This window comes from Salvia miltiorrhiza, unplaced genomic scaffold, assembly GCF_028751815.1.
Source record: "Salvia miltiorrhiza cultivar Shanhuang (shh) unplaced genomic scaffold, IMPLAD_Smil_shh fragScaff_scaffold_61, whole genome shotgun sequence".
Taxonomy (NCBI): domain Eukaryota; kingdom Viridiplantae; phylum Streptophyta; class Magnoliopsida; order Lamiales; family Lamiaceae; genus Salvia; species Salvia miltiorrhiza.
In genome coordinates, this window is record NW_026651474.1 from 353,931 (window position 1) to 376,157 (window position 22,227).

At 40.2% G+C, this 22,227-nt stretch overlaps 1 protein-coding gene across 1 annotated transcript; it reads right to left on the bottom strand.

Moving 5' to 3' along the window:
- Positions 1-572: 572 nt before the first annotated feature.
- On the bottom strand, positions 573-4,707 carry LOC131003039 (uncharacterized). The gene is made up of 4 exons (XM_057929505.1): positions 4,175-4,707; positions 3,921-4,023; positions 3,738-3,821; positions 573-3,602 (listed from the first exon to the last, which is right to left on the bottom strand). Exons 1-4 carry the CDS (start codon positions 4,705-4,707, stop codon positions 573-575), a joined length of 3,750 nt encoding a protein of 1,249 aa, XP_057785488.1.
- Positions 4,708-22,227: the final 17,520 nt, after the last annotated feature.

A 22,227-nucleotide genomic window follows, 5' to 3' on the forward strand; every position in this document is an offset into this window, starting at 1 on the left:
AATAACATGAATATGTTCTGAATAAATATTATTCAGTAATGAATATCACACAATAAGTTCTGAACAGTAAGTTAAATTAAATTAATACATTACAAATTTTTATGAATGAACATATTATATTATTATTAAAATGCGATTTTATAAAAAGTGGGAAAAAGAAAAAAGAACAAAGGAACCCTTGAAAGCACAAAAAAGCAGACTAAGGGCCGAGCCTCATAAAAAACCTTTTCATGAAAAACCCCGTGGGAAAAACCAGAAAAGGAAAAAGAGTTTTCGTCAAAAGACAAAGACCACGACCAGAAGAGCGGAAAGGAAAGTATCTGAAACTCCGGCCTAACCATCGTCCCAAAACAATCCCGGCTCAAACTAGTCACAATCGAAACAAGAACTCGCAAAGCAAAAAAGATGATGGCCAGTGAGACGTTGTCTCCATCATCCAATAAAAATAAAAAATAGTTGGACCTTAGCCGGTTAGACGCCGTCGCTGAGTAAACCCAACCAAACGAAGATCGAAAACACCCCAACCGAGCATCAACCACTCCAAGAGACCATTCCTAAACAGCCCCATGTCATCAATTCTTCATACGAACGCGACTATGAGTAGCCATATCTAAAGACACCGCAATCTTAATATCCTCAATAGCAAAGGGCCACCACCCTTCGATCCGGGCATGATTAGCCATAATATCCGCCACACTATTTCCTTCTCTAAAAATATGCGAAATCTGAAGTCGAAAATTTGAAAGCCAATTTAAAGTCTGTTTCCATAGCGGTAGAAAATGCCAAGGAACTTTCAGAGAACGAGAATGCAGAAGCTGGACAACATAAGACGAGTCTGCTTCAATCCAAAGCCAGTGCCACCCACGAGAATTCGCAATTCGAACGGCATGAATGATTGCGAAAAGCTCCGCTTCAAAAGCGAACCCCGAACCCCCTTTAAAGTGAAAACAACCGCGAACCGCACCCCAGTTATCACGGAATACACCGCCCGCGGCAATGCTTCCAGGTTTCCCGAGCGCCGAACCGTTCGTATTTACTTTTATCCACTGCCCTGCCGGTGGCCACCAGTGAACCTCAATCATCAAAGGGGGCGGAACAGCGCGCATCGAAACCCCAATTCGCCTAAACGTCAAATAATCCTGCCAAGAGTTATGAGAACGCCCAAGCTTAGGGAAATTTGAATCCATCTCCTTAAACGCAACTTTCAGGAACCCAAGAATCAAATTTGGGTGGAAACTGGCGTCATTAAAAGTCACTTGATTGCGGGAATCCCAAATTTTCCAAATAAAATTAATGACCCCAGCTTTCCAGTAGGACCGAACCAACGGACTGAAATCAGTGTTCCATGCAGCAGCCAACATGCTATGAATATCCAAGCAGTCCAGAATGTGCGACTTGGCAAACCAATCAAAGAAAACCCCCCAAGTCTGCCGAATAACATTGCAATTCCAGAACAAGTGGTCAATAGACTCCTCAGCTAACCCACACATCACACATCTGTTGGGGCCATGCATGCCCCTTTTGATTAGACCATCCAGAGTCGGCATCTTCAAATGCAGAATCCGCCATGTGATAAGAGATCTTCTGTCAGGAATAAAACGCTCCCAAATCCAAGTTCCCCAAAGAACTTTGGGAAAATGCGGAGACTGCGAAACATAGGCAAGAGAGGCCGAAACCTCTCCACTAACAGAAGGTTTCCAGAAGCGAGTGTCACTCTCCTCCCCAATTGGAAGCAACAGAATATCCACCACAATATCAGGAAACTGAATAATAAAATCCGGAGTGAAATGCCAAACACCATCATAGAAGTAATCACTCACAGCTTGCTGCAGAAAGTCTCTCATAAAAGGCGGAATATGAAGCTTGTCCGCCAACTTGTAACCCAGCCATTCGTCATGCCAGAAATAAATGTGTTCTCCAGTGCCAATATAGGAATAAGAATTCATCACCAAGGAGTTGACATGCTCCCTCACGCCAGTCCAGAATGGCGAAGAAGCCAAGAACATCTTGGCATAGCCAAAATTCGACAAGTAGCGAGTCGCCATGATCGAAGGGGCGAAGTCTCGCCCTTGCACAAGCTTCCAGGCCATCTTCATCAAGAAGATTCTATTCATAGCCGAGAAAGACCTAACCCCGAGGCCACCCTCCGACCGAGAAGCGCAAACCCTAGACCAGCTCACCGGGCACGAAGGCTTTTTGTCCACATGTCCCGACCAAATAAAGTTGCTGCACTTCCTATCCAGTTTATAGATGAGTGATTTAGGCCATCTATATATCATCATAGAGTGCGTTACCGAACTTTGAATCACAGAACGAACCAAGCAAATTCTGCCAGCCATAGATAAGTGTAGCCCCTTCCAACTTGAAAACTTATTGACAATCTTATCATAAATACCAATCAAGTAAGAAGCACGCATGCGACCAGAGAAAATCGGAACTCCCAAATAGGTAACCGGCAAAGATCCCATCGCAAAGCCAAGCTCACTAATCACACGATTCTTCACCATGGAAGAAACGCCCCTCCCGAAGAAAACGTGAGACTTGGCAGGGTTACAAATTTGTCCCGAAATATCACCATAGAAATCCAAGATTTCTTTGATTTTGCGAGCGTTTTTCATCGACGCCTTACAGAAAATCAAAATGTCATCAGCATAAAGCAAATGAGTAGGAAAAGAGGCCTTTCTGCTGAAAGCCATAGAAGTAATGTGACGAGAATTCACACAAATGAGAAATAAGTGACTCAAAACATCCTCAGCAATTCCAAAAAGAATAGGAGAGAGAGGATCACCCTGCCTAACTCCCCTGGAACAAGCGAAGTAGCCACTCAACTGCCCGTTGTAAAGAATGGAAATCCGGGCAGAACTGAAGATAATGGAAATCCATTCAATGAACTTTCCATGGAAACCGTTAACCCTGAGCACGTTCAGAATAAAGTCCCAGCGCATAGTATCAAATGCTTTGCGAATATCCACTTTGCACGCCATATTCGAGCGTTTGCCCGTGCGATTCATGCAGCTAAAACCTTCAGAGCCAAGCATGATGCAGTCATGAATCGAACGACCTCCAATAAACCCAAATTGGTTTGGCGACACCCCAACAGCCGCCACTTCCCCCAATCTAGAAGCGAGGATTTTGGAAATAATTTTAAAGAAGAAATTTGAGAGAATGATAGGTCTCAAATCAGCCACCGTCTCCACCACATCCTTTTTTGGGATCAAAATTAAGATGCTAGCATTGCAGCCTGCAGGCAGATAAGAATTAAGGAAGAAAGCACGCACCGCAGAAAGAATATCCAGTCGTATAATGGTCCAACAGCTCTGAAAAAACTTCCCTGAAAACCCATCCGGACCTGGCCAGCTATTCGCATCCAAGCTAAAAACCGCAGCCATAATCTCCTCATCATCAGGTATATGCGTGAGCTTCCCATTCTGATCCTCAGAGACAAATTGATCAATAATACCTTCCAGCATATCCCAATTCACATTACTGGGACTTTCGTCTTTAAAAAGAGATGAAAAGAAATCAATAATATGCTGCTGAATATTCCCCCTATCATACGAGACAACATCGGCAATCTTCAAGTGCTCAATCATGTGGCTTTGCTTTCGAAATCGAATAGCACGATGGAAAAAAGAAGTATTACGGTCTCCGTCAGAAAGCCAGTGCGCGCGACTTTTTTGTTGCAAAAGACTGTTCTTCCTGGTAAGGAAAGAAGACAACCGAGCTTGATGACTGACCTCCTCCTCAAAAAGAATGTCCGTGTAACCCTGGTCAGAAATCCTGTTCTGCACGTCGAGCAACGAGACTTGCTCCGAATTAATCTACATATCCACCTGCCCAAAAACATCTTTATTCCAAGCCCTGAGGTCATTTCTGAGACGACGGAGCTTGAACATGATTTTAAAAATAGGACAACGAACGTCAGTCGCAGCATCCCAAGAAGACGCCACTCGGTCAAGAAAGTTAGGGTGAGAAGTCCACATATTCAAGAATTTGAAACGTCTCCCCTTACTCATCTCATCGCTGCATTGGAAAATCAAGGGAGAGTGATCAGAGGTAAGCCTTGGGAGCGCATGTATGTTAATCGAAGCCCACAAATTCGCAAAACCAGGAGAAAAAAAATGCCCTGTCCAATCTAGACTCCACATGCCGAGGAAGTAAAATCCGACCAGACCATGTAAACCGAATGCCAGAAGAAGGAGATTCAATCATATCCGAAGCCTCGATGAAGTCGCAAAACTCGCTGCAAGAACTTCTCAAAGGCGCCGCCAAACTACGTCGCTCATGGGCCCCCTTAACGGCGTTGAAGTCGCCAATAAACACCGTGTTCCCATCAACAAAAGAAAGAAGATCCGTCCACAAGGCACGTCGAGAAACGTGGTCATTCGCACCATGCACAATAGCAACTCTAAAAAAGTATGTTTGCCAAACACAATCAGCAATAATGACTTGATCCGAGGAGAGCAGAATCGTGGTCTGAACATCCGGATTAGTGAGCAACCAGATGTTCGGTCTCCGAGGCTGTCGACAATTTTGATGATGAGGCACCAAATTAATCGATCTCCAATAGCTCTGGCGAACTTTTTGAAGGCTTTTCTTTGGCTCAATAATGCCAACAAGTAAAGGCAAAAACGAACGACAATGCTCCTTAAGAAGAGATTTAGACTCGTCCGAAAAGCCTCGGACATTCCAAACCAAAAAATTCATAAGAATTATTGATTGATTCTGGGCTGAGAAGTTCCCAGCACCGCTTCCTTATCCCACCGTTTGTTTGCTACGTTGTCCATAGCCTGCAAACTCTCCGACTCTTGATAATCAACAATATACTCACTTGGTTGATGCCCATCATCAGCTGCCTTCCGGAGACGATTTTTTATACTTTCTTGCTGAAGATGAAGAGCCTTGTTATGATTGCGCATATACTGATCATTCTTGGGAGGACGCCCTCTGCCACGTTTAGATACGCTTGATCCTGAGACCTCATTCTTTAACCTCTCCACTTTAATATCATTTTCTAAAGCGAGAATTTTCTTTTCCTTGCTTGTTTGGTCAGCCGAAAAAGGAGCAAGAGTGCTCTGCGCAGTCTGCTGAGTAATGGTGTCGCGATCCCTCCCATGTCTTTCCTCTTGAAGAGAAACCTGAGTCAAGCCTGCTGCAACATTCTCCGTAACTTCACCCCATGGTTCGTTCATTTGCTGCACCTGAAGAGAACCGTTGTGCGAAACTGCTAACACCTTCTTCGATACGTCCCCCAACTGCTGTTATATCCTTTGTTCCCCATCAACCTGCAAAATAGATCCATCTGCCGTCATTAAATTGACGCCCCCCATCTCTTTTGGGAAAATTTCCACCGAAAGAGGCTGCTGAGATTCCCTCTTATCAGTAGCATCTCCCAACTGTTCGATGCTAAGCTCCAGAGAAATATGTTTAGTGGCAGCAAATTCCCAACCCTTCTCTTGCTGTTGAGATCTCATTCCTTGATTATTATAATTTTCTGACGAAGCAGTGTTCATGTCGATGTCCCCCGCTGTGTTCTTAAGAATGGTATCCTGCTTGTTAGTCACCAAATCCTCTTGAATCGAGGAATTTTCGAGGATTGCGAATCTGTTACCATCCTGGGACCCCAGTTGATTGTGGTTAGACCCCGAGCTCCTGTTACACAAATTTTCCAAAAGATCCGGCCCTGTAAACTCCTTGTGCGCAGAAACACTCACTTCCTTAGCTCCATCTTCCGACTCTGAGTCAGATGCCACCTCTCCATCGAGAGGCTGCTTACTCTTGGCCTCCACAACAGCCTGCCATTCCGGGCCTCTAATGATCTTCGCCTCAGGTTCAACATTTTTCCCTGTTTTTCCTCGCCGACACTTGTCCGGCGAGTGTCCAGTTATCTTACATATAGTGCAATATAAAGGAATATATTCATAACTGAATTCAATGTTAAAAAAATACTCGCCTCCATCGATCGTCATGAATTCCGGGAGAGGTTGAGAGAGATCAATTTCCACTAAAATACGAGCAAAGTGAGCTACTTCATCATCAATAGACGTTCCATCAATCTTCAAAGGTTGTCCCAACCATCGACCTATGCCCGAAAGAACCTCCGGATGCCAGAACTCCACCGGCAGGTAATAGACTCTCACCCAAACTTGAGCCAAGGATGACGATTCTTTATAGGGGTTAAAATAGCGAACCCAATCACGAAGACGTATCGAACCGGCAGGAAGATCCCAGATCACATGTCGTTTAGCGGTAGCTTTATCTTCCTTGTCGATGAACTTTAAAGTATAGAATCCTCTTCCCATCGGCATGAGAAACCAAGGAGATTTAATCGCCCACAACGATTGTAATTCCGCCTTGAGTTCTCTAGTTGTCCTAGGTGTTTCACCTTTATTCATCATGAAACGACCAATAAGCGCGTGTTGGAATTTTGATGCCTGAAAATTCTGGATTTCGCGAGGAACTTTGAGCACGCCATGTCCTCCTTGAGCAAAGGGTTGAAGCGCGTGGAATTTATGTGCCGGTAAGTCCGGCTTCCTGACTCTTTGGGGGGCCGTGACATGAGCATAAGAGGACACCGTTCCAACAGCTTTCGCGGTAGAAGAGGAAGAACCAAGCAGCGGCTGTTGATTCTTCTACGCTGAAACCCTCGGCAAACAAGGGTTATCCTTGGAGGTTGGTAAGACTGGGCCAGCAACGTCAGTAAAGGCTTTGATGAAGTTGTTCGAAACTTGGGGCAGATTAAGACTACCCTTGTCGATCGAGGACTGCTGAAAATTGCCGGAGGACATGATCGTCGAGCACTATCTGCACGGGAGCAGCCGATCTGCCGTCCCTCGCCAACTACAGAGCAGCAGCACCGGCGTTCACTCCGGGCAGCAGTGGCAGTCGAGAAGTGGGCTGCCGGAGGTCAGATCCGTCGACCTCAGGCGAAGCATGAGCAGATCCGGCGGTGGCGTTGCCTCGGCGACGTCAAACGGCAGCTCCAGACGCTGACAGCCGGTCCAGAGCTCACCGTCTTTAGCCGGCCTCAATCGACGTCAACGGTCTGTCTCAGATCGCCAAATCGCCAAAGGAAAGCGGGGATGGATCTGGAGAGGCGACGGGACTGGAGCGGCGACGGGAGAGGAGCGATCGACGGAGTTGGTGATGGCCGGCGCGAGCTGCGGAAAGGAGCGGTGGGGACGCGGCGTGCTCTCGGCGGCGCTGTGCAGGTGACGCTGGTTCGTTCCAGAGGACTGCGCAGCAGCGGTCTTGTGCAGGTGCAGTAGCTGCGCTGGAGAGGAAAACACCGGCGCCGATGGCCGGTGGGAAGAGCACCGGTCGCCGGAGGGCTGGAGGCGTGAAGCGTGAAGGCCGGACTCAAGAGTCAAAAAGCCACAACTCGGCGTGCTGCCCATGAATGAACATATTATAAATAAGTGAACAAAAGTAATCGAATATCTAATTTGTTGAATAACTTTCTTTGTACGATAAAACATAGTTATATTGTATTCTAATATTGTAAATTTAGAGTGACGTGTTATAAACTTTATACTGAATAAATAAATAATTTTTGCAAATATATAAATTATACTGAATAAATATGTAAATTTAATAAATAAACTACAATATATATTGAATAACACATAAATTAACTGCATAATTCACTAAAATTATAGTGAATAATATTGAAAATTCATCGAATACCACTTTGTTATTAATCGAATAAATAAAATACGAAACTGAATAAATTAACTAATACAACGAATACAGTATAGATATGGAGTACAATATAGTCAATTTGGTAATCTCACTCCACTATCACAAATGTACACAACAATACCAGTTTCTCATCCAAGAATTTGCAAAAATAACAGTCACTAGTTGAAAAACACGCACACACGACGCCTCATCAAATCCAGAATCTTGGATTTGCAAATCACGCACACACGACAACACATTCCCTTCCACCACATCATACTTAAGAAGCAATTCATTAAAAAAAATTGAGTGAACTTCAAAATAAGCAAATCAGAACACTGGATTTGCACGCCTTCCCAAGCCCACGAGAAAATTGTCCAAAAATTCTTCGTCTTCGGCTAGATATCGGAGTCCAATCGAAATTCAGCCACAAATCGAACAAATCGGTGAGACCTAGAAAATTGGGGGTTCGAGTAATGTGAACCCGGCGAACCACGTTGGGGACGACAGAGACGACGTTGGGAACGCTGCAGAGAGAAGTGGCCTATTTAGCCACGAACGGGGCAGTCGTAGGTGTTGAGGATCCTGGCAGGGCGGCCGTGCGGTTGAAGTGAGCGGAGGATGCTGGAGCACCGATAGCAATGGGAGGAGAAAGTGCGGGGCTTGTGAGAGTGGGAGACGTGGAGCGCCATCGATTTTCGCCGGAGAAGAAAAAAAGGAAAAATGGCAGGTGAGAGAGAGATGGTTGCGTCAAGGGATGAATGAATGGGTGGTGGGTTCATGAGTAACAAGCTATAATTACGGGAGTAAATGTAGGAATGGTAAGTTACTGAATAACTAACAAATACAATTTTACCCTTCTTCGAATTTTAAAGTAATAAAAGTTGAATATTCAGAATTTTAAAAATAAAAAAACCTACAAATCTAACCGTCCATCACCACTATTTGAGGGGTTAAGATTTCTTCTTTATTCTCTAATCTAAGGGCCTTCTCTGTAGATACTTACCCTATATATATATATATATATATATATATATATATATATATATATATAAATAGGCGAAGGTTCAATGAAGAAGGCCTAAATGTAAGAAAGAAGAGAGAAGTAATCTCACCCGTTGATCTTATCTAATCTAACGGACATGATTTGTTCACGCCATGTTCAACGGATTTTTTCGTTGAACATATGGGGGGTCGAAACCCAGAACCCCCAAAAATATTGTATATGTTCACGAATGTTCAACGAAAAAATCCATTGAACATGGCGTGAACAAATCATGTCCGTTAGATTAGATAAGATCAACGAATGAGATTACTTCTCTCTTCTTTCTTACATTTAGGCATTTTTCATTGAACCTAACCCTATATAAATAACCTCAAATATTCACGGTTAGACTAAAGACAACGAACAATTAAACTCGCATTTAATTTGCAAGGAAAATGCATGTATCGAAAGAGATTGAAGCAAGAAGTGATCGTCGGCGATAAAGTTGGAAAAATCATATAGTCTCATAGAAAGGGATAAAGTCGGAAAAATCAAACAGTCTCATAGAAAGAAAGGGTCGGAGCTAGAATTTTCCAAAAAAAAAAAAGCAAACATATACTTTTGTGTTCACAAACAAATTTAAACAGTCTAAATTATATTTTTGCGTATAAAAAATGGAGAAAATATAAAATACTACAACAACAACAACAACAACAACAACAACAACAACAACAACAACAACAACAACATAATAATAATAATAATAATAATAATAATAATAATAATAATAATAATAATAATAATAATAATAATAATAATAAATGCCCAGGCGATCGAGCTGTCTGAATCCGCCCCTGTAAGTAGCCCTTTTAGATTTCAATAGAAAGTAGGTAAATGTTTCAAAACAAAATTAGACATGAGATGTTAGCCAGTACCAAGGGGATTATGGAAGACGAAGGAGCTATAGAGACAACTTTTTTATTTTTCATTTTCTATGTGGCACGAGCGCAGTTGTGTCAATCGCTTTATAATGTCATACCATATATCGCCCATTCAAATTATTGATAGTCCTAGGGTTGTCTAATTGGTTATCGGATTTTGGTTAATCCATTAATCGAATCGAAATTTCTGGGTTTGGGTATCCAATAATCGAAATTTTTGGTTATTGGGTCAGTTTCGATTATCACTTTTAAAAATAATTTGGGTATCGATTATCAGGTTAACCGAATAGCCGGAAATATTTTAATATATTTTATATATTTTAATTATTATTGAAAACTAAAATTATATTATAGAAATTAAAAATTAGGGAGGAAGTTAGAACCCTAGTCCCACTCCCGCCTCTCCAGACCATCCGACCCATTCCCTCTTCCCAAATCCATCTCCCTTTTTCGATCGTCCGATGCCGTCCGCCACCTCCGTGAGCCGCCCTCCATCTACCGCCGCTCTCCCGCGCGATGCGAACATCCTGCGCGAGCGCGACGTCCCTGTCTCCAAATTCCGAAACAAATACTCTAGTCAGGCCGCTCCGCTCCGCCACGCCACCGGGCCACTTCGCCGTCTGTCTACCATCCGTCCACCGCCCGGTAAGTCCTCTTCCTGAATCAGCTCTTGATTTTAAATTTATTTCTCATTTTAAGTTTGTAAGTCTATAAATGTAAGTCTGTAAATCTGTAAATGTGAGTGTAAGTGCTGAATTTTAATTTTTTAAATGGGTATTTGGATACCCAAATAACCGAATCAGTTATTGGATAACCGAATACCTAAAATGGTTCGGGAACGATCAGTGGAATATGGTCTATTCGGGTTCGGATAACCAAAAATTCAAGTACGGGTAGCCGAACGCGAACCGATCGACATCCTTAAATTAGTCCCTATAATTTATGTGTTTAAACTAATGTGCATTTTTATTGTCTCACCGAGTGAAATGAGTTAAAGTCTGCAATTGGAAATATGTGATTACACTATAAAATGGTTTAAAAAATTTGAATAATTTCTAAGAAAGTAGTAGTAAGGATAAGGTAGGTTGTCTGAATTCATGAAAAGTCGTTTTCTTGTCTTTTTTACAATATATCATCATCATCATGTGCAAGTGGATATTAATTCGAAGAATTGTAACCAGCTAGTGGGATTGGATCCCTCGAATATGAAGCCCCTACTTGTGAAAATAAAATGCACCGGATATTCTTAACCTACTTTTTTTTTGGTGGGATTATGATTCTTTCAGCAGGGCATATGTTTCGACTTTTATTAGATTCATAATGTCCGACAACTTGCACTTCTATTTGATTCCTCCATGAATAGAGAAGCATACAAAAATATCCAATTAACTTCAAAGATATAAAAAATCATGAGTTCAAATTTCACTCTTGTATAGTCTCTAATCAAAAGATGATTTGCCCAATATGTGACTTGCTGGTTCGTTATAAATGTAATTAAGATTTTAGCAAAAACTTGCATTAATCGAGCAGAGGACGAACAAGAAAAAAGTATAAAAATTAAAAGTAATACTATAAATGGAAGACTTTTGTTAATTTTTAAAGACATTTATGCCAAAATATAGTTCACCACTTGTTTGGAATAAATTTCTAGCTAGACGATCTTTATTTCACGATCACACCATTTTAGTAGAATCAATTCGTAATCGTACTAAATCTTTTCGACCAGCAATATTGCTTTTTAAAATGATGGAATGGTAATGCTACATGATCACATGCAATCAAATATTCCCACTTCTTTCGAAAGAAATTTGACCGAATCCACCACACATCATCTGAAAAGCTTTAGAATTACTACAATAAAATTATGGGTAATTGGTATATAAATACATGAACTTTTCTCACTTTTTGATATTTAACATAAATTTTAAATTCTAGTTATAAATACATGAACTTTACTCATTTTTGGTATTTAACATGAACTTTAAAACATAGTTATAAATACATGAACTTTAAACTTATTCAATTTTTTACTCGTTTTTCATTTTTCTCAAATTAAAGCTGATTTGGAATGCCTGAATCTTGACGTGGATAATTCGTCGTTGAGATACGACGACGTTGTTTTTGGTTAGAGGAAATTAACCCAAAACTAAAATATTAAAGTGAACAATAAAAATTTGTCTAAAAATTTCACAAATTCAAAAGGCGAATTTCATCTTTAACATTTGAGGATTTCACAAAGTCAATTTCGTCATTCAGAAAGCCAAATCTAGAAATTCAGAATATAAAAAACGGGTCAAAAATTGAACGGTGTTAATTTTTATAGCAAGAATTCAAACTCAATATTCCTGTAAATTCCTTCAAATTACGACCAAGGAACATATTTCACAATATAAAGCAATATAAGCACAAAACAACTATCCAACACTCAATTTCCTATAAAATTGACATCATATGAACACTAAAAACCATGGAAACATGAGTGTTATCAGCAAGTCTTCACTAATTGAATAAAATAAAGTTAGAAAACCATCATCACGTGGCCCCAGGCGCAGCCGCGTGACCAGCCCGCATCCGACGCCAAAATTCCTGCGGTCGGGATCGCAGCCGCGGGTGCTGACAGCTTTGTGCAGCGATTTTGTTTTGGCCCGTTCTCCCTTGTCGAAGGTCCGATTTTCAATCTGTTTGCACTCACGAACTCGTATCAAGATGAAATTCAACTTCCATGCAGATAATTTTGCCAAAATAAGCTTCAATATTCCTGAAAATTCACTCAAACAACAAGGAAGTGACAAGTTCTCGACGATAAATCAATATATGTTCAAATAACCATCAAACACAAATCCTCACAACTAAGCATCAAATTATCAAGTAAGGGGAAACATGCTCAACAAATATGATGCATGCAATAGATTCAAATCATAAGCTCCTAACTGAAGCGCAGTATGCTGAAATCTAAGTCAAAGATCTCTTACGAGGAAAGAAGACTTAGAGAAATCCATGGAGATTCAAAGAAGCCTGAAGTCTCTGCTAAAGAGATCATCCCAACTGAAGATGAAGTTTGTACTAAAGCGAAAGTCCCAATAGAAGAAGAAGTCCCAGCTAAAGAGGACGTCCTAGCTAATGTGTAGTCCCAGCTTAAGAGGAGAACCAATAATGAAAAGATCCAGCTGAGGAAGAAGATTGAGCAAAAATAAAGATCCAGGGGACGTACAGATCTAGCTGAGAACCAAGAAGCAGTTGTTTAAGCATTCCAGTTGACTTCAAGTCCACTGAAGTGGATCCCACCAAAGATCTCTCGTACCTAACAGACTGCGGAACAAATCTAAAGTTGCAGAGTTCAATCCACTAAGTTACAAGACTCGACAGAGACTACTCAAACACAGTCCAACGGGGAGATTTCAATTACCAACGGACCGGAAATTGAAGAAGGCTCTCTCCAACGGCTTTATTCATGACCCTGGTTGTATATATCACGAAAGATCATAATCAAATGCACAAGAGTTGTTGCACATTTGATTTCTGAAGCTATCAAAGCTATCTCTCAAGATAACAATAAATATTCTGAAGATAAACTCGTTCTAAAGCGTAATATTTCAAGTTCATATTTCAAGTTCATACTTGTGAATCAATACTCATGTTTGATTATTTCTTTGAAGGGAAGTGGCATTTCTCGGTCAGTTTTGTGGAACAGTACCCTAATATTGTTTGTGATATGCTTATTTTGCCTATTAACTCGGGTGCGGATACTTGATACTGGAAAAAGTCTCTCAGATACAATGTTACGTCGGCTTTGGCCTATGCTGACGCCTCTCATTCTTTTCCTAAGGTTTGATGGGGTACTTGGATTTGGGACGCAAGCATTCCTATTCGTCGTTCTCTTATTTGATGATGGCTTTTACATGCTCGTTTATCCACTTTGGACAATGTGATTCGTCGTGGTCTTATTGCTCCAAACTTTTGTCCTATCTGCCACAAGGATGATGAGTCAATTGGTCATATTTTTTGGAGTTGTGAGCGTGTGAGGCCTATTTGGTTGACTTTCCTGGGCAATACTCGCGAACGTCGGGCTCGGCGCGTGCCGACACACGTCGAGTGCAAATCGAGAACGTGAGGCCCTTCGAGATGTGGCTTTATGCCCCCATTTGGTTGAAACATATATTATTTTTAATTCAATGTAAGTGATTAACAAACGGAAACATATATGATTTTTAATTTGATGTAAGTGATTATCAAAGGGAAACATATCATCAATACTCATGAGCGTCGCGTTGGGCACGTGCCGACACACGTTGAATGCAAATCGAGAACGCGAGGCCCTTTGAGATGTGGCTCTATGCCCTCATTTGGTTGAAACATATATGATTTTTAACTACAAGATTTTTGTTCTCCGATGCCGGTGTTTGACAAGGCGTAACCTTTCATCAAAATCAAAACCCTCGGATGTCGGGTGTCGACGATATTTTTTTTTTGTATAAAATAACTTTATTAGACTTAATTTATTGTTGATATGTTGATTATATTATTTTTATAATTTTTTTATAAAGAAAATGACTTTGAGGAAAATGGTTCAGAAAGGAGTTTCTACACGATTGCGTGGACGTTCATGACTTTTTGGTTCAGGCATGGAACTTATCTTTTAGTTCGCTTCTGCTATGTTGGTGGAAATTTGGAATCATCACCACTTTGTGGCGGATTTGGCAGGGGTGGAATGCGGCGATTTTTGACTATTTATCCTTTGATAATAGAAGTGTTATTTATTTTGTGAAAATCTCTTTCAAGGAAATTGATGCAATGGCTCACAATCCGGGTTTCATGTCTAACTCGTGGAGTGATTATATGACACTTAGACACATAGGAGTTGCTGCCCGTGTCGCACCTCCCCCTGATTATATTTTGGTGTATTGGTGGCCTCCGGAGGTGGGTTGGATGAAGGCTAATGCGGATGGTTCGGCCTCTGGCGCTCCTGGCTTCATTGCGGCTGGGGGAGTTTTTAGAGATCCGGACGCTGCGGTTTTGGGATATTTTCACATCAAAGGGGGTTCCGAATATGCGTTTGAGGCGGAGTTATTGGCAGTTGTCACGGCCATCGCCATTGCCTACTCTCGCGGCTGGACGAGGTTGCGGATTGAGTCGGATTCTGCTTCTATTGTTCATATTTTAGCAACACGTTCTATGGATGTTCCTTGGTGTTTCATTACTTCTTGACGTCACACTTTACTCCGTCTGCAACACTTTGAAGCTTTTCGGGTCACACATATTTATTGGGAGGGTAACACGGCGGCTGATGTCATGGCTAACCCTGCTCGTCAGGAGGGTTGGTGGTCTTATGCTATCGATGAGCTCCAGCATGTTGTTACTTCGGATATTTACACACACAGTTACTTTCGTCGGGTTTAGGCTTTTTGAAGGACTGGATTCTTTAAAGTTTTTTGGCAAACACCTGGTGGGCGTTTGGGTTTGCTGCTACCAGTGCTTGTTTCATGGTTTGTTGAGGAGTGGTGGTGGTATGGGGCGTTCTTCATTCTTTTTTACAAATTCAGGGTACGCTCGGGTTTGGGGTTGGGGGAGTCGGGTCCTGTTGGCAGCTCCGCGGCAGTGTTCGCAGTCGGCGTGGAGATGTTTGACGGCCATCTGCTGGGTTCGTGAATTGAGATGGTCTTTGTCCCTATGTTCAGCTGGTTCGCTGGGTTTGGACGTTAGTTGGCTTCTTTCTTCGGGTCTTCGGCTGCTGCTTAATGATGCGTATGTGAGACGTGGGCTGGCTTGTTTTTGCTGTTTGTCTGATTTCCGGTTGGTTTGAGTCGGGATTGTTTGAGGATGATGGTTAGGCCAGAGTTTTCAAAACAATCCTTTCCGCTCTTCCAGCTTTGGTCTTTTGCTTGTCATTTTTTAGACGAGTACTCTTTTTTATGTTTACAGTTTTTCCCATGAGGTTTTCTATAAACAGGTTTTAATGAGACTCGGCCCTTAGTTTTCTCCTTTTGTGCTTTCAAGGGTTCTTTTAGGTTTTTTCATTTTTTATATATATAACCACATTTTAATAATAACTTAGTTCTTAGCTAGACATTTCTCATTGTAATATCTTAAGCCTAGATCTTGAACACATTGAAAATACTCATTTTATTTTTCATTGTAACAGTGTGTTCAGTTAGTTGAAAATCGCCACCGAAACCTCACATCCTTTGTAGAAGCTAGGTGTTAGAGTTAGAAGGAATTCAACTAGTAAGCTACAAGTGAGTAGTCTGAAAACTGAAAGTGAAGACAGACACAACCGTGTAAAATGCTTTAACGATTATAATTGCGTAACCTGTGGATCAACTTAACAACACTAGCTGATCAGTTGACTTGCAACTATAAAATAAAGAATCATTAAGTGAAGTGGAATCACCTGATTGGATCGGGTCGTGGACTTAAAAGCAGATAACTCTAAACCATGTGAAATATCTGTGTGCTTTAATTTCTTCTCTACTTACTATGATCATAATCAAGCATATAATTATTCTGCATTCTGCTTATCACGTTTAGTCAATCTGTTTTGTAAGTCTTACTTAAATCGAATACCTACTAAGCGAATTAAATAGCAAAGAGATTTTCACAAAGCGAGTTATGTATCATAACCACCACATTCCACATTAATCAGTCATCACTCCAACTGATCAACCAACAAGCTGTCAGTAAGGTTGATAATTGATAACTTAATTTGAACAGGCTTTTCTGGAACTCTATCATTTTACTTAGCTAGCTGATAGACTTCAAAACATCAACTAACTCATTATTAGCTAAACCTATTCAGTATACTCTAACTAAAAAAAGCAATGAAAAGTTGCACTTGGTGTATTCCACTCCTCTGGGAATTATAAATTTAATCACGGTTCTTTGCCCGATAATCTTTTCTTGGATTATCATTGGTGAATCGTGAATGAACGGATGGTGATTTAATCGGTGAATTATAGTTAGCTTACGAATTTTACCTAGTGTTTAAGCGTAAAAGTTGAGGGAAAGAGTTGAATTGCCAAGAGAGAATAAGTTTGTTGTTGTATTAGTGAAGAGCACGTAGTCGTACATAACAAGAATGCATGGGGTATTTATAGAGTACAATTGAGGGGTAAAATAGTAATTTCGCCTTTGTGGTCATGCACCCCGCATGGTCGAGGGTATAGTAGTAATTTTGCCAATAGACGGGCGATTCCTCTGCTCTGACTATCTCGCGCGATGGACCATTCCTCTGTCTTTGGTGATTTATCTAGCGAAATCCGATTCCTCTGACGAGGTCCGATTCCTCTGACGAGGTCCATTCCTCTGATCTCATTGATTGCTCTGTCCGAGTTCATTCATCTGTTCCGCATATATTACTCCTCATCAATCATAATTCACCATACATCGAATATAATCGTAGCATGTTTCTAATTATTTAAATCTGCTTGCATATAGGTGTTTAGATGAATATTAGAAGAATTCGCATGAAAAATTTCATGACTTGCCAAACAAGCCAGCAAACTTCGACGCTTTGTTCGACCCCTCAAACGATCTCATTTCTCATTCTGCACAAAAATACGATTTCTTTGTTTTTGAAAGAGTTGTCCATGGTCGCCCTTTTTATCTTCAATCGTAGTTCTATAAAACAAAGTTATGACAATACTAGCTCTGATCTTATTTATATCCCGCTCAATCTCCGATGTTGGATGGATGATGAGCATCGAAGATTTTCAAGATAAAAACCTTTTTTTTAATGAAATTATGTGATTTATGGTCTAAGAGTTGGTCTTTATTATAAAGGGTTAAGTACCAAATAAGCTCCTAACATAGAGGCCCTTATCACGTATAGATCCCTAGAGTCAAAGTTGGTTCAACTAAACCCCCAAACTACTTAATTTCTTGCAATCAGGCCCTCTGCCCTAACGGCGACTTAACGCCGTTAAATCTACTGCGTCTCACACCTAATTCAAATCTGCTGCGTCTCACACCTTACCACCACTCACTAGCCGCCGTCCCCCAACTCCACCGCCGCACTTCACCACTACCACTCAGGCCCAACTGTCCTCTGCACCGCACAGAGTGCCAGAATCACCGAGCGCCAAGCAGCACCGCCGCCACCTCCGTTCGCACAACCACATCCACAGATGCACCGTCTTCCCCAGCCTCCAGAACGTGCCGCTCTATCGTCGGTCGCCACTCCTCACAACCTATTCGCTTGACAGATCGCACCACCGCATTGGTGCCTGGAGAAGACGACCGCTGCATTCCACACCGCCGGCCCCTGCGCGATTAAGACGGCCGCGTAAGGCACGACTTTGATTTTCAGACGCCGGACACTTCTCTCCAGACCCCCTTCCTTCGCCGCCACAGTCCCCCTTTCAGCAGTCAGTTCCTTATACGCCGACCGCCAGAACCACCACACCGTTCTAAAGCTACTTCCTGATCTCCTGCTCAAGGCAGTAGCAGGCGATTATATAAAAAAAATTAAGAACAGATGGCGTTAAGTCGTCGTTGGGGCAGAGGGCCTGATTGTAAGAAATTAAGTAGTTTGGGGGTTTTAGTTGGACCAACCTCGACTATAGGGATCTATATGTGATAAGGGCATTTATGTTAGGGGCTTATTTGATACTTAACTCTATTATAAATACAGGATTTCGGCCTGACTTATGAGTTGGACTATTTTTCTCCTACTGGGCTCAAGAGACTTTGAACCAGTCCAGGGATAAAATACAAGGAATAAAGATGGACCTCTAATGAATTACTTCTTATGATCACCCCAGATCATAATTAATTTATTCCACTAAAGAATAAATATTGAGTTACCCATTTATTGTCGATGATAAGTCGAGCCTTGTAATTAGACTTATCAGACCCCCCATGTTTAAGATATCCATGGAGAATGCTATATATTTAGAGAATGGAGAATAACGAATAATCTTTAGTAGTGGTATACTTTAGTACGTTAGCACCTTTCGTGAGATCGCTCATGTTTAATTCATATTAGCATTAATCTTTTTTGTTTTATATTTTTTTTTTTGATTATATCTCAGAAATTATTAATATAATTTATTTTATAAATTACATAAAAGTTAAAATTGAATTTGTTCTTTTTCTTTTTAACTTCAAATAAATGAATAAAAAGAACATATTCAGCTTTAACTTTTAAATTATTTTATAAAATTAATAATGTCTAAAGATTTACGAATTACTAAGATCAAACTAAATATATAAAACAAAAAGTAATATTAATTTGAACAAAATGTAATGATGCTCAGCGAACATGCTCACAAATGGTGACTAGCATATCACTTATATATATATATATATATAGGGGGCCGCTCCAATGAGACCTCCTAATTTTAGTAAGATTTAGGGTACGATCTGGTGCGTTTATTTTATCAATCCTATGGCTGATATTGTATCTGGAGGGAGAATTTTTTTTGCAGGGTTCGAATCCTGGAGGGAGTAAAATATTTTAAATTTTATTATTCATTAGTATATACTGCATTGTTCATCAGCATATACTACCTTGTTCATCAGTATATATGTCTTATTCATTAACAATTTTTTAAATTTTGTTTTTCACCAGTATATACATCTTGTTCGTTAAGTATAAGTTTTGTTTATTAGTATTATATGTCTTATTCATTGTCCTAGTGTTTCACGAAAAATAGAGGGTCTCACTGGAGCGCGCCCCTATATATATATATATATATATATATATAGATATAGATATATATAGGGAGCACTCCAATGAGACCCCTTATTTTTAGTGAGACATGAGACACGATCTCGTACGTTTATTTCATCAATCCTATGGCTGATATTGTATCTAGAGGGATAATTTTTTTTCTCAGGGTTCGAATCCTGGAGAGAGCAAAATATTTTAAATTTCGTTAATCATCAGTATATACTGCATTGTTCAATGATACATACTGTCTTGTTCATCAGTTTATGTCTTATTCATTATCAATTTTTTACATTTTGTTATTCATTTGTATATACTGCCTTGTGGCCCTTGTTCATCAGTATATACGTCTTATTCATTGTACTCAATGTCTCACAAAATAGGGGGTCTCACTGGAGTGCGCCCCAATATATATATGGTGTGGTTCTAGAGAGAACTACATTATTTGTGAGAACGGGGGAACCATCAAATCTAATGCATCCACTAAATATTTAGAGAATAGAGAGAGAAAGGTTAAACAGAGAATGCTAAATATTTAGAGAATAGAGAATTCGTGAAACAAAAACGAACAGATCTACAATTTTTACGAACAAATCAATGTACCGCATGAACAGCAATTTGCCCCGGGTTCGAATCCTGCTGGTGGCGAGTTTTTCTATTTTTTTACTAAATACGTCTATTCGTTTGTTATGTTGATCTGTTCGTAACATGTATAGACTTGTTCAAAATGAAATATATAATAATTCTCTATTTAACTTGACCCTATATATATATATATATATATATATATATATATATATATATATATATATATGGTGTGGTTCTAGAGAGAACTACATTACTTGTGAGAACGGGAGAACCATCAAATCTAATGCATTCACTGTAAAAATTAATGCATCCGCTGTTAAAATTAATGCACTCAAAAAAATAAAATAAAAATGCTCCCTTCAGGATTCGAACCCAGGATCTGCATTCATCCAACAAGATGATGCATCCACCGTAGATCTTGATGATCGAATGGCTGAAAATGGTTCTCCGGTCTTCTTTTATTTATGGTTCTTTCCTGAACCTCTCCCTATATATATATATATATATATATATATATATATATATATGTGGTTGCATTCTATGACAACCACTCCCCTGGATAGAGAATAAAGACCAAATCAAGGCCATTCATCTCACTCCAATCAATGGTTCATATAATTTCTTGATTTGATTTTTCATGTAATTAAATATTGGTTAATTTTATTTGTTTAATCCGAAAAGGGCAAAGATGTCCACTAAAATTCAGCAAATTCTGGGATCCCGAACTAATCTATCGATGAACATAATAGGTGAACATTAGTATGTTCATTTGTTTTCCTACGAACATATCGACGAACATTAGTATTTTCATTCATTTTTCTACGAACATATCGACGAACATTAATATGTTCATTAGTATTTTCTACGAACACTAGGTTTGATTAAACCCACGTTGTCGATATGCAGATTCAGCCATCGCCGTCTTTGTCGGCCTTTCCCTGGCGACGCCGGGGCAGCACAGCCTCGAGAACCCATCCGCCTGCGACGCCGACGTCGACAGAGAACGAATTGTTGACGCAAAGGATTACGGTTCAGAGATGGGGAAGGGAGGCGAGGGAAGGGGGAATGGAGGGGACGACGGCGGTCTCGGAGGGGACGGCAGATGAAACGGAGGAGGAGATGGAGGCGAGGAGCAGCAGCAGGAGAAGGAGGGCGGCGCCCGATCTGAAAAAGGAAAGAGCGGCGGCGACAGTGGCTGCTAGACTGCTGTGCAAATGAAGAGGAGAGTGATTTCCAGTAGGAGAGACCGAGAGATGAGAGGCGCCGGCTGCTGCCGGCGGCTTCGCCAGAGAAGAACAGCAGCGGCGGCTGCTTAAGGGAGAAAGAGAGAGCGTGAGTTAGGAGAAGAAAATAGGAGGAGAAGAATAAGTGAGGAATGAGGGTGTTGACGTAATTGAAGAGAGAGAAAGGAGACAATACAAAATGACAAACCTAACCTTTATTATATAAAATAAATGAAATAAAATTATAATTAAATATCACCGTTAGATTAAGCAAGATCGGCACCGTTAGATTAAGCAAGATCAGCGCACATGATTTGGTCTTTATTCTTTATCTAAGGGAGTGGTCTCTATTGAACTCTCCCCTATATATATATTCTATCTGTTCCACAAAGATATCCACAATATTTGTCATGTTGGTACGCCTAACAAAAATATTCACTTTTTACTTTTGGATATATCCCAGTCCGTCTAATTAAGGGCAAAATAGTCTTAGAACGTAAAAATAGTTAAAATTTGTATTTTTTAGATGAGTGGCCAAATATTGAATTTTATTACTCAATATAGCTATCTCACAAGTTGACTCTTATAAAAATTATCCCATATTTTTTAAAGTGGAGGGAGTAGGTCTTTATATAGTGATGATTAGGGCTGTAAACAAATCAAGCCGCTCGCGAACTATTTGGAGCTCGGCTCGAAAAAGCTCGTTCAAGTTCGTTTAGAGAAGCTCAATAAATAAACAAATCAAACTTGAGCTTAGTAGTATTCGACTCGTTAGCTTGCGAACATGTTCGTCAAGTGATTGAACTTGAAAAATATAAATTATTAGTAGATACAACTTATATTTATTCACTAAAATTAGTAATAATTGTATTAAATCTTTAATTAATTTTGTTTGTTATAAGAAAAATAATTAATATATTTATTATTTTGAATAAAATAATTTATTTTTAAAATAAAATAATCAATATTTTGAATATAAATATAAATTTAGAAAGTTCGTATAGGCTCGTGAGCTTCAAAGTATTCAGTAAGTAAAGTTCGGGATACGATTCGATACTAAACAAACTAAATTTGAGCACACCACTATTCGGTTCGGCTTGGTTCGATTACACCCCAGTGATGAAATACCATGAAGTATGACTTCGA